Below are 13,995 nucleotides of genomic sequence, written 5' to 3'. Positions count from 1 at the left end.
TAGATACAGAAAATTGTTTTTCAGAATGAAAAATTATTTCACAGGGTATCCCAAAAGGTTCCATTTTAGGCCCAATCCTATCTTTATTTAAAAAATAATAATTTATCTCTAAATGTAACATCCAGAGCTTTTTTTTTTTTTTAAGATGATGCAACTGTACTCATTTAAAGTGTGGCCACAGAACAAATTCTCCAAAGAGGCATTGACATCCTAAATATTTTAAAACCTGTGACCCAACTAACACAATTTACAAAATCAAAATCATATAACTTCCAAATAACCCATAAAATTCAGGAATTTAGGAAGTAGATTCTGTCAAATTCCTGGGGATATTTCAAGAAAAAAAAAATCATTCTGGTCTTTTCATACAAACTACTTAATAAACAAGCTGCACAGTACTCCATTCGCAATGACAGTATTGCTCTACACAAGTGGCATGGACACTAGAAAAGGTTTTTACCAAAGCTATTTTGAATCTATTGTAAGCTTGGAAAAATTGTAAGCACGATATTATTACTTCAAGAAAACTTTTATTGGAAATAAGTGCAATATTATGCCTAAGGATTAATGCTGACCTTTATCCACGGATCTAAATGTTTTAATTATGCTACCTACTTACATTTATAAGCTCTTATTTTTTATATGTACTACTCCAAAATTATTTATAGAAAACAATTTTCAACATATGTATAACAAAAGAAACCAAGATAACTTCATGTTACCATCTTAAAGATTAATGCTCTCATATACGACTCCTCACTACTGGCTATGAAAAGTCATAATAAATTAAAAGTGAAAAACTTTCACTTTCACTATGGAACTACATTTACTGAAGATAAAATTATACACCCTCCTGGTGCAAAACTATTGTTATTCTTTCAAGGAATTTTTAAATTAAAATAAACTTGTAACGATGTTTTTAAATTAAGATTAATTTTTTTTATTGACACACTGTATGTTTGTCAGTTACATTATTTATCTGATGAAGTCTCCTGCATATTTAAGCTATGATTTGTGTGTGTATGTAATGAGATTATAAAATTTTGAGTCTGACCTTTCACTTCATACCACATAGCACCATTCGTTATACCATTTTTAAATTTCTCTAGTGGGCACGCACTTCCCTCAGTCATTTTAGGATTAGCAGCAGCATAGGTGCGAGCCAATGATTGAAACAAAGCATCATCAGGAGATTTGCTCTCTTTACAGCACTCGCGGGACGTTCTGTTCAAAATCAAGGACACATTATATTATTCCGCTGAACCTGTTGTACAACAAGTGTTTCAGTGACAAATAAGAAACCTAAAAAGTGAAACACTTCTGAAACATTAGTAAAGTTAAAACTCTCATTGTGGAATTACCTATAAATTACATTTATTTATATGAAAGTTTCCAGCATGAGATTTAAAACATGAGTAATGCAACTTGATTTTATAAATCCTATGCCTGACACCATTGTCTAAGAGACCAATGATATAACAACTCTACAGCTCAAAATCATTCACAATGATCAAAAAATTAAAATAAGAAATTGGTGACATGCATGTTGTTCTACAATATTCAGACAGCTGGCAGCTGAATATCAAAAAATCTTGAATCCAGAGTTGGATTGAATTATTTTGCACTTAGAAGACTAAAAATTGAGTTTACTAGCACAAGTACTAAATTATTGTTGAGTGTGTAAGCTTCTGATTTGTAACACCTTCATTTTCAATGTATTAAAGCATCTCTAACAGTAATTACACAAAATACTTCTTGATTAAAGGTCAAAAGCTTTTAAAACTAATTTTCAGACACAACTGGCCAGTTAATTTGCTCTAGCTGATTATCCTTTGGTGTTTAGCTGTTGTTTATTTGGAAAAGTCCAAGGTGCCCTCATTAAAAAGTGCAAGTGCTCATTCTACCAACAGCCAGAATTTTTTCTGAGATGTTTTGAAACTTTTGGTAAGGACACATCAGGCATCAGTAGCTTTGTGGAATACATTGGTTGAGTGTTCAGTCCTGGACACCTTTGACACTGTACTAATGTTCATATACACTCAACTGCCTGCGCATAGTCCACTTCCACCATTTTCTTCATAGTAAGAGTAAGCACCAGTACGCAATTGTGGGATAACAACAATAATAAAAATCTCAGTGCTAGTGGTTTATTTGACATTACTAGTTTTGAAACTAGTAATGGTAAATATCAGGCAAGAAGCTCTTATAAGAACTGAACTCTCCTAAAAGAAGAAATGGCTGAAGAGAAATGGTTGAAGGAGTTGGTTGACAAACTATCTGAGACACTGTTGAGGTGTTCGTGAGTGGTACTAATGCTGAAATGCAACATGATGCATAGGTGATAGCAGTAAAATGTTTGTCTCCTTATTTCTGTTACATTTGTTCTTTACTCCACCTCTTCCTTTTATGGGAAATGGCACACTGGAATCACTGAGATTTCTTGTAGAGTTTGCATTTTAAAGAACATTTGACTCTGCCATAAAATTGGCTTTCACCTTTCATGACAGAAATGTCAATGGTTGGTTCCTTTATCCAACCACACTAGCCAGCGTAAGTACCAAGCAGACAGAAAGCTACACATATAAATATACACTCCTGGAAATTGAAATAAGAACACCGTGAATTCATTGTCCCAGGAAGGGGAAACTTTATTGACACATTCCTGGGGTCAGATACATCACATGATCACACTGACAGAACCACAGTCACATAGACACAGGCAACAGAGCATGCACAATGTCGGCACTAGTACAGTGTATATCCACCTTTCGCAGCAATGCAGGCTGCTATTCTCCCATGGAGACGATCGTAGAGATGCTGGATGTAGTCCTGTGGAACGGCTTGCCATGCCATTTCCACCTGGCGCCTCAGTTGGACCAGCGTTCGTGCTGGACGTGCAGACCGCGTGAGACGACGCTTCATCCAGTCCCAAACATGCTCAATGGGGGACAGATCCGGAGATCTTGCTGGCCAGGGTAGTCGACTTACACCTTCTAGAGCACGTTGGGTGGCACGGGATACATGCGGACGTGCATTGTCCTGTTGGAACAGCAAGTTCCCTTGCCGGTCTAGGAATGGTAGAACGATGGGTTCGATGACGGTTTGGATGTACCGTGCACTATTCAGTGTCACCTCGACGATCACCAGTGGTGTACGGCCAGTGTATGAGATCGCTCCCCACACCATGATGTCAGGTGTTGGCCCTGTGTGCCTCGGTCGTATGCAGTCCTGATTGTGGCGCTCACCTGCACGGCGCCAAACACGCATACGACCATCATTGGCACCAAGGCAGAAGCGACTCTCATCGCTGAAGACGACACGTCTCCATTCGTCCCTCCATTCACGCCTGTCGCGACACCACTGGAGGCGGGCTGCACGATGTTGGGGCGTGAGCGGAAGACGGCCTAACGGTGTGCGGGACCGTAGCCCAGCTTCATGGAGACGGTAGCGAATGGTCCTCGCCGATACCCCAGGAGCAACAGTGTCCCTAATTTGCTGGGAAGTGGCGGTGCGGTCCCCTACGGCACTGCGTAGGATCCTACGGTCTTGGCGTGCATCCGTGCGGCGCTGCGGTCCGGTCCCAGGTCGACGGGCACGTGCACCTTCCGCCGACCACTGGCGACAACATCGATGTACTGTGGAGACCTCACGCCCCACGTGTTGAGCAATTCGGCGGTACATCCACCCGGCCTCCCGCATGCCCACTATACGCCCTCGCTCAAAGTCCGTCAACTGCACATACGGTTCACGTCCACGCTGTCGCGGCATGCTACCAGTGTTAAAGACTGCGATGGAGCTCCGTATGCCACGGCAAACTGGCTGACACTGACGGCGACGGTGCACAAATGCTGCGCAGCTAGCGCCATTCGACGGCCAACACCGCGGTTCCTGGTGTGTCCGCTGTGCCGTGCGTGTGATCATTGCTTGTACAGCCCTCTCGCAGTGTCCGGAGCAAGTATGGTGGGTCTGACACACCGGTGTCAATGTGTTCTTTTTTCCATTTCCAGGAGTGTAGTATCGGATGAGTGAGAATAGCGTCGCTTATATTGATTTGTAACAGAATTTTCACAATAGAGGGCACATGCAGTCCCATCAAAATTGGCAATAATTAAAAAATGACGCCACATCTGCCTTTCTTTCATGTCTTAAGGGCCCTTTGAGATATGAAATGGTACATCACAGGACAGTTTATTTGTGACTCTCTTGTAACCAACAGATATTTACTGAAGAATGTCATTTTCTTCTGAGAACAAAAAATGGCTAGTAAACAGCAGAAGACCTCACCTTTTGTAGAAGGATATCATATTTCTACTCAACAACATGAAGTTTTGTTCACTACACTTACAGTCAAATAAGTGAATCTGCAACGTATGAAACTGGTGTGGAATGCAATAACTGCATTATTTAATGTTCCAAATAAGCAACCAAAACTGTAGCTGAGATGGGAAAACCACTGAGATGTGGTGATAAAATGTCAAAAGCAATAAAACTGTTTCCAACACGGAAGAAATCAATTCCACAATTGTTGCTATATCTGCATCACAAACAGCAAGAATCTCCAAGACATTCAATTCTGAAGCAAAAGTAAATGCATTTACAAAAATATTCATGTATTAGGAAATCAAGTGAAGTGTAAGAATATGTGAATCATTAGAGACCATACACTATTTTAACACGTCAAGGAAATGGCCTATCACAATTGGAAAAAACAACAACATAAATATATGCTCCCTATACATGAAATGTGTGTTTATATTCTCCTGCTTTCCACCAGAGTAAACTGCAATTATACACATGTTCGAAAGTATTTCTTGAGGAATGGGATGTAGCTTATGTCACTGAATCAGTGAGATTTGATCGTTTTTATGTTTACGTCATGATCATTCAGCTCTCTCGATAAGTTATTTATGCTTTGAATGCAAAACTATATCAACTATTTCATTAATTAAGTAGGAAAATAATTAAGAACAAACATTAATCTTACCACTGACTTCCTCACCACAGGTGTTGCTAGCGTCACACAAAATGTCAGACGCAGCATTGAGTGTTGCGATTATATCTTAGACTGTGGGTACTAGAGTGGCCTCTATTACTGTGGTTCATAAATCCAAAGGGTCATTACAAATGATTAGCAATTTCAAAACAATTATCAACATACAAATCTATAATCAGTACATACAAGTTTCCTTGTCTCGAAAAGCTGTTTTTTAGCTTTCCTGGCAGTCACTATATCACAAAGATTGATCTTCCGAAAGTGTTACTTTTTTGCTATGCCTTGATAATAATTCACAGTAGTTTATAGTAGTCACAACCCTGTTTAATCTGCATCGCAGGCAGCTTTCCATATTAGCATTGCACAACCTATCCATCAGAAGGTTCTTGAACGGCTTCTATACAGCATACTCCATTGTACAAATTACCTTGATGACAATGTAGTTACTGGTGCCAATCAAACCAATCAGTTGTGAAGCCTGTGTCAAGGCTAATGGAGGTACATGGGTGGACAAAAAGTATGGAGACACCAAAAACACAATACACTACCATGGCCTAAAACAGCATAGGAGACCCATTTTCTGCCTGTGAAACACACGTAATTAGAAGTGCTTTCCCATCCACTATCTTAGTTGCATGCGATGCAATTTGTGCAATGTGAGATTCCTTCAATGATTATTATTATATCAGAATATTGTCAACTGATGTTTCACAGACCCCAGAGAAATTACAGCTGTATGTAAAGACTTTTAGTGACACTAAATTTAGTGTCCAGTCTCTATAGAATAAGGCAGGAACTGAAATTGAGGTTAGCAAAGCAAAAGCTGAAATTCTTAACTCTGCTTTCAAACAAAGGAAAACCAAGGGGAATTACCCCAATTTAATCCTTATACCACTGAAAAGATGAATGAAATAAGTATTAGTGTCAGTTTAATGATGAAAGCAGACGAAATGAATTAAAATTTGTACTACCGCCAGGACTTGAACTCGGGTCTTCTTGTTTGTTAGGTAGAAACGCTAACCATTACACCACTGCAGTACAATGGTCAACACTGCTGCACAAACTACCCAAGTTAAGTGGTGTAATGGTTAACGTTTTTGCCTGGCAAAAAAGAAGACTCAGGTTCGAGTCCCAGCCACAGCACTAATTTTAATTCATTTCTTCTGCTTTGATCATTATCGTGCATAATGAAGAGGCTTAAGGGGCTCCGGAAAGGCTCAAAATCATGAAAAGTTCAATTTTTACTTTTTTGCGTTTTCTGAATCTGCAGACTATTACCTTTTAATAGATATATAATTTATTCAATTCCGAAGACTACAACTATTTTTAAATTTTTTTTGAAATGTGTTCTACATTGGCGTGACCCACTGTGGCGCTGTTAAACTGCTGTCAAATGGTGTTATTATTAACGTCCGTGTTCATCAGGTACATTTTAGTGATGTGAGATAAAGTATGTGTTGTGGCTAACCTGTGATGGTTCAATATATATCGCTGGTGTGATTGTCGATTGTTTCATGTTTATTTACTCTGTCGTTATCTCGAAAATATTCGTAATTAATTCTGTTTCTTGAGTCTCTGTTTTGTTGAAGTATAATAATGAGTAAAAGTAAAGTTATTAGAAATCCTCTGAAGGCTTTTAAGAAAAGGAGAAATGTTGGAAAGCCAAAGGTATGTGTTATTACTGTAAACAATAAAGACGATAACCAAGTGAGTGAACCTAACCTCTCAAGTACACCTGCCCATAGCAGTCAAAGTGGGAAAGAAAATACTTCACAGAAGAAGCTTGGTTCAATGAGTGAAAACTATGAATGTTTTATGGGCGAATCGGATGTGAATGAAATATTTGATATGTCGGTTCTCAAAGGAATTTTTTCAAACTGTGTAAAATGTATTCATTGTAGTGAAGTTGGTCTGGAACTCTCCATAATAAAGCACGTAGGACTTGCTAGTGAAATACAACTGAAATGTGATAAGTGTTCATACATGACCACCTTCTGGAACAGTGTTGCAGTAACTGCAACTGAAGAAAATGGTAGCAAAATCTACGAACACAACATTAGATTTGTTTATTCCTTGTGTTCAGTTGGTAAGGGTGCTACTGCAGGTGCAATTTTCTGTGGCATCATGAATCTTCCAAATCCCCCAACCACGTTTACGATCTATAATAAATTAATAGGGTCTAAAGTAGAAGATGTCTGTATAGAATCTATGAAGAACACTGTGGAAGAGGCAGTAATGGAAAATAATGGTAACAGAGATTTGACTGCAGCGTTCGATGGTACCTGGCATAAACGGGGACACACATCTCTTCATGGTGTAGTATCTGCCACCAGTATGTATACAGGGAAAGTTTTAGATGTAGCAGTAATATCAAAGTATTGTAGATGTCCACAAAAATATAAAGGTACACATGAAAATAATTGCAAAGCTAACTATAGTGGCAGTAGTGGAGGAATGGAAGTGGCTGGTGTTGCCAGTATATTCCAGCGTTCTGAGGCGTGTGATAAAGTGAGATATGTTAATTACCTTGGTGACGGTGATTCTAAAAGTTTCAAACATGTTCAAGGACTGAAGCCCTATGGTGGTGATGTTGTAGTGCAGAAATTTGAGTGTATTGGACACGTACAGAAGCGAATGGGAACAAGACTTCGGCGACTGAAAGCTTCGTACAAAAAACAAAAACTCAGTGATGGAAAGGGTTGGATGGGAAGGGAAGGTTAACTGACAGTGTAATTGACAAAATACAGAACTATTATGGAATGGCTATTAGGCAAAATACACAAAGTGTCGACGAAATGAAGAAGGCTGTTTGGGCTCTTTTTTTTTTCATACTTCTTCAACCGATGAAAATCCCCAACATAGCTTGTGTCCCAAAGAAGAAGACAGTTGGTGTAAATATAACAAAGGATTGCTAACTGGTGAAGTGTACACTCATAAGCATAGTCTGCCTCATGCAATAATGGAGGTGATAAAACCTATTTTCAGAGACTTAGCAGCACCTGAACTGTTGAAAAAGTGTATTCACGGAAAAACTCAAAACCCCAATGAAAGTGTAAATAGTGTTATATGGTCGAGAATCCCCAAGACTGTATTTGTTGGAATAGAAACACTTCACTTTGGTGTGTATGATGCTGTTGCGACTTTCAATGATGGCAACATTGTAAGGTGCAAGGTATTTAGAAATATGGGAATGAAGATAGGTTCTAACATGGTACGAGTGATGCTTGCTTTAGACAAGGAACGCCTTCGGGCTGCAGACAGGGCTGTAAAGAGTCTAGAAATACAAGCAAGAGTAAACAGGAGGAGGAACAAGAGGAAGCTGGAGGAGGAGTTTGCAGAGGATGAAGATAATCCATCCTATGGACCTGGAATGCACTAAAAAGTTAATCCAATCTTTGTCGCTCGATTCCCAAAACTTTTATTTTCTCATACTAATTACATGTTTTCTAAGGATCTTCCAAACATATTTGTTTCAAACTTTCAGTAAATGTTACACAGTACCTTCTGCATAATTTAACACAGCCTTTTTCCAAAAAACTGTATATTTTTGAATATATAAATAAAAAATTGCAAAAAAATGTTGTGAATTTTCATTACAATTGAAAAAAATCATCTTTAATAACTGAACTAAAATTTTGTAAAATCCCTGTGTTAAGTTGTAGCCCATATTCCAATAAATAATCTGTAAAAAGTTCAACTTCCTACCTCAAATACTTTGTGAGGAAAGATGTAATTTATAAGCGTTATTTTAACATTGCAAGTATAGGGCGTTCCGGAGCCCCTTAAATGCCTCAGGGAAACATTTAATTATTAGTGTCAGTGGTGTTGAGAAACAGCTGACATTTTTAAAACTGAACAAAGCTCCAGGGCCCGCTGGAATTACTATTAGATTCCACACTGAATTTGCAGTTGGGTTAGCCCCTCTTATAACTAAAATCTGTCGTAGATCCCTTGAACAAAAAACAATGCCCAATTCTTGGGAAAAAAAAAAGAAAACACAGCTCACATCTGTGTCCAAAAATGTAGCAGAAGTAATCTGCAAAACTACCATCCCTTACGCCTGACATCGATTTGTAGTAGAATCATAGAACATATTCTGAGCTCAAAAATCATGAGGTGTCTTGCACAGAATGACTTCCTCAATGCCAGCCAGCATGTTTTTCGAAAACATCGATCATGTGAAACTCAACCCACACTTTTCTCATGATATACTGAATGCTCTGGATCCAGGGAATCAGGTAGATGCAGTATTTCTTGAATTCCTAAAAGCATTTGACTCAGTACTACACCTATACTTATTATCAAAAGAAGTAATTCTGGGTTTACCCCAGAGAAGTGTGTTGGGACCCTTGCTGTTCATATTGTAAATTAATGACCTTGCAGGCAATATTAATAGTGACATCAGGCTTTTTTGCAGATGATGCAGTTATCTGTAAAGAAGTACTGTCTGAAAGAAGCAGCATATTCATTTAGTCAGATCCTGATAAGATTTTAAAGTAGTGCAAAGATTGGTAACTTGCTTTAAATATTCAGAAATGTAAAATTGTGCACTTCAAAAACAAAAAAAAAATCTAGTATGCTACAAGTATAATATCAATAATTCACTGCTGGAATTGGTTAACTCACACAAATACCTGGGTGTAATGCTTTGTAGGGATATGAAATGGAATGATGACAAAGGCTCAGTCATGGGTAAAGCAAGGGGTGGACTTCAGTTTATCAGTAGAATACTGGGGAAGTGCAAATAGTCTACACAGGAGATTGCTTCAAATCACTCATGCAACCGGTTCTAGAGTACTGCTCAAGTGTGTTAGACTCGTACCAAATAGGACTAACAGGGGATATTGAATGTATACAGGGAAGGGCAGCACAAATCATCACAGATTTGTTTGATACAAGGGAGAGTGTCACAGAGATACTGAAAGATCTGACTAGAAGACACTTGAAGATAGCCGCAAATTATCCCAACAGTGTCTATCAACAAAGTTTCAAGAACTGGCTTTAAATGATGACTCTAGAAATATACTACAAGCCCCTATTTATCACTCACATGGGGTCGTAAGGATAAGATCAGAATAACTACTAGACACACAAGGCGACCAGTCAATCATTCTTCCCGTGTTACATATAGTAATAAAACAGAGCAAAACCCTAATAACTGGTAAATGGGAAGAACTGTACACAGTGGTTTACAGAGTATAGATGTAGATTAGTAAAAGCTGCAACACGCACTCCTCGTCTTCAAGAAGGATATCAGGTCACTATCCCTGTAATACACTATTCTAAGGTTTTAGTACTCACTAGTAAAAGCTGCCGTGCCACGTCCAGGCCAAACAATTTGTGAGAAGATACTTCTACTGGTTGGTAATGAACAATGACATAACAGAATGGACAGTCAGTGCCATATCTGCACTTCATCCCAACAGTGTCACAATAGCAGTTCTGCATCCATGTGTATACTACAGAAGCCGTTGTAAATTGTTTGACTGTGAGTATTTTATGCTTATACATATAATTTTGCGGATTTCTTCCAAGGACACCTTGGAAGTAGCTTAGCATCTCTATTACCTTTTGTCTGTGCTGAACTTTCAGTTTCGATCAGTTATTTACATGGTCTATAGGTCATTATTGTTACCTCTCACTATATATTTTTTTAAATTGTTGTACACTTTTTAAGTGAATAATATGAGAACACGCTGGCCATTTCCATCTTAAGCTACACACACACACACACACACACACACACACACACACACACACTACATTACTACATATTCAGCTATTCTTGTATGGAATAAGAGTTTTCAAGCAGTGTAATTTCAGTTGGTGTTTGAAGTTAACTTTACTCTCTATTAATCACTAGGTAGGTGGTCCAAGATTTTTTTGTTTGTTTGGGTGTCTACTCCTTTCCACCACAATGAGACCGCGTACATTATCTTTTATTTATCCGGCCTTCTTACACCAAGTGCAAATGACATTTCAGTCACCCTGCAGTCCCTTCCTGTATCAATTGTACGGCATTAATGTATCAGATTCCAAAATTAAAAATCCCAGCTAGTCACATGAAAGGTGTGTCCCAAAAGTCATGAAATATATTTTAAAAAAGATTTATTAACACTGTCTGTGCAAAGTAATCTCCATGAGCATCTATATGTTTATTCCACCGATTCGCCCATGCCTGGCACCTCCCCATTCCCCCCACCCCCCCCCCCCACCCCCCACCTCAACTCAAAGTCATAGAACGGAATATCCTTTCAAATTGTTGTCACAACCACTTGGATAGCCTCAGTGCTGTCAAAATGGCATCCTTTGCGTATGTTCTTGACACTGGCAAACAAAAAGAAGTCAGCTGGAGCAAGGTAAGGACTGTAAGGTGGCTGCAGTAGCACTGCAGTGTTATGTTTCACCAGGAACTTAGGGACACAGAGATACGTTTGACTGTGTGTACTGTCATGATGTGGCACCTAATGTGTTTCTGCATGTGGATGATCCTTTTCCACATCCATTCTGGAACACCCGTGTAGTAGGCAGCATTAACGGTCTGCTCTTGAGGAACGAACTCTTTGTGAACCACACCCTTGGCATCAAAAAAGACTACTGACGTTGCCTTCACTTTGGATTTGCTCATCCTCATCTTCTCCTGTTTCGGTAACCCCAGATTGTGCCATTTGGCACTCTGGTGCTTCATCTCTTGAGTCATATAAAAATGGCCATATCGGTAATAACATTGTTAAAACAATCCAGTTCAATTTCCACATGCTTCTTAGTTCACTCAAATCAACACTCAATTGGCTTTTTCCTCATCCATCAACAGTTTGGGGACCAGCTTAGTGCACACCTTCTGCATGTTCAAATTCTTTGGTAACATTGAGATGCACAAAGGTTTATGGAGTGTTGAGAGTGACAGCTAACAACTGTACACTCATTTGACAGTTGGAATACAACAACCCACGCACTCAAGTCACATTTTCATCAGTTTGGCTTGTTGATGGTCGACCCCTCTTGGCCACCCTTAAACTTCATCACCCACCTCGTAACTTGCACATACAAAAATGCAGACTCCCTGCAGGCTTGTGCAGCTTTTTTTTTATTGAGTTTTGTGCAGAACCCGATCGCCCAACATAGTTAAAAAATATCCACCCTACATTGTTTCAATACAGGGCTGCATTAAATCAGTGATCCTCATGGCACCATTGCTTGGAGGTAACTATAAAGATGACACTCACTCCCCCCCCCCCCCCAAAAAAAAAAGGCCTGAATGTGCTGCAGCCTGTTGGAGTGTGACAAAATATATATCACGACTTTTGGGACACATCTTGTATTTGCGGAGTCACTTTCTGTGACCACATTGAGGTTACCACTTGAGAATGTAGTATGGTGACAAATGTATTTCAGAAAGCAAACAAGATGGAATCTGTTTACCTGTACCTACCGCTTGCACCGTATAATGTTTGACAACAGTGAAGTGTGTGTCACAAAAGTGATGAAATGATGATTCTCTGAGAAAAGTTTCTTATCCTCCAAGAATGTCATGCTGTCCAAGCTTCAGATTTCATATGGAAACCATCAGATTTTGAACGATTTTCTCACTGAAAGTCTATGTCTCAATGACGTGACTCAAATTTTTTAAAACACATCAGACTCAGTAGTCTACTTTTGAAACCATATTTAGTTTTACACTGTATTTAGTTCTCCTGAAGAAGTCCAGGCCACTTTGAGACCAGGGTCATGTCTCATAATTAAAGTGACCTGATGTTTTCCAAGCATATTTCTTATTTGTATAATTTTCAGCTGTCATGCCAGATCAAGCTATAATTACTCAACAGAAACTGGTTCATCTTCAGGTGGTCCATGATAACTGCTACCCTGGTCTAGAAGAGGAAAAGAGTTCTTGCACAATAAGGTGACAGTGCAAACACTGGAGAACAGAGTTCGGAGCAAAGAGCCACTACTCCCACCATTGCCACCATCCACCGTGGCAGCCGCACAGACAGCAATAGGAACAGAGTGATAGTGGGGGTAACGACCAACATATAACAGATGCCGACAGGAGTGGAGCAGCAGTTATCGGGACCACCTGATGATGGCATTGACTCTGCCTGCCGAAATACCATGGAGTAGTTATGACATGACCCAACCAAACACCTGAGAATTCTACAAATGATATTTAATGTTCAGAACACTTACAAATAAAATTCAATATCAAAAGTTTGAAACTAAAAATGAAAATTAATTTTGTTAGATGATAAAATGATATAGAAACAGAATCGTTTTTCCCTTAGACAATCTCCAGCATCAAACACGTGTAGTAGTGGGTATCCATTAAAGTAGAGTAAATATGCAGCAACACATGCATCACACATCCTAATGCCGTATTGGAAATATGATCCATTAAATATTCAACCAAATAATTAATAATTACTGAATAATATAAAAACAATATAATGCACATTTCATTCTTTACCCTGAGTCATCAAATGGGTAACTTGCGACAACAGCACCACCATGTAGGTTTCCAGACAGTACAAAAGGATTTGACACAATCCATGTCATTACAGCTAAAGTTTCATTTTGCCTGCCAGTTGTGATATAAACGTGATCATTCTGATTTTGATCAAACTGATCTGGAAAGTCGCGATTCAGGTCCACTCCATTTGCATTCGTTCGACCACTGGAATCGTTCTTCGTTTCACAACTTCCTTCCTGCAAAAACCGTAAAATTAGTAAGTGGAGGGAATTGAGCCATTATTCCACACAATATAATTTCTCTGTGCAAGTGTCATGAAGATGTAAACTTGACAGCAGTGGTTCAAACTAAATGATATTATAGTCAATTAACATATCTGATTGTAACGTGAAACAATGAGACTAAAAAAAGAAATATCACAAATTCAAATATCTATACACAGTTAACTTATTTTCTGTTGAAAATACAAATTACAGCAATTAGTGACAGTTATTGTTCTTCACAATATGTTTTTCAGAGGAACACATCTCCATCG

The 13,995-nt window shown here is 38.9% G+C and overlaps 1 protein-coding gene across 1 annotated transcript in view; it reads right to left on the bottom strand.

The window, feature by feature from the left end:
* Nucleotides 1-13,995, bottom strand: part of LOC126203914 (carboxypeptidase D-like) — a 266,351-nt gene that overhangs the window by 235,682 nt on the left and 16,674 nt on the right. Inside the window, exons 2-3 of the mRNA XM_049938305.1 lie at nucleotides 13,458-13,696; nucleotides 1,055-1,224 (exon numbers count right to left, since the gene is read on the bottom strand). Coding sequence (XP_049794262.1) covers nucleotides 1,055-1,224; nucleotides 13,458-13,696 — 409 coding nt within the window. The remainder of the gene's footprint in view (nucleotides 1-1,054; nucleotides 1,225-13,457; nucleotides 13,697-13,995) is intronic.

Source organism: Schistocerca nitens, chromosome 9 (genome assembly GCF_023898315.1).
Source record: "Schistocerca nitens isolate TAMUIC-IGC-003100 chromosome 9, iqSchNite1.1, whole genome shotgun sequence".
NCBI lineage: Eukaryota > Metazoa > Arthropoda > Insecta > Orthoptera > Acrididae > Schistocerca > Schistocerca nitens.
The sequence above is the reverse complement of the archived record's forward strand: the minus strand, read 5'-3'. Positions and strand labels throughout refer to the sequence as shown.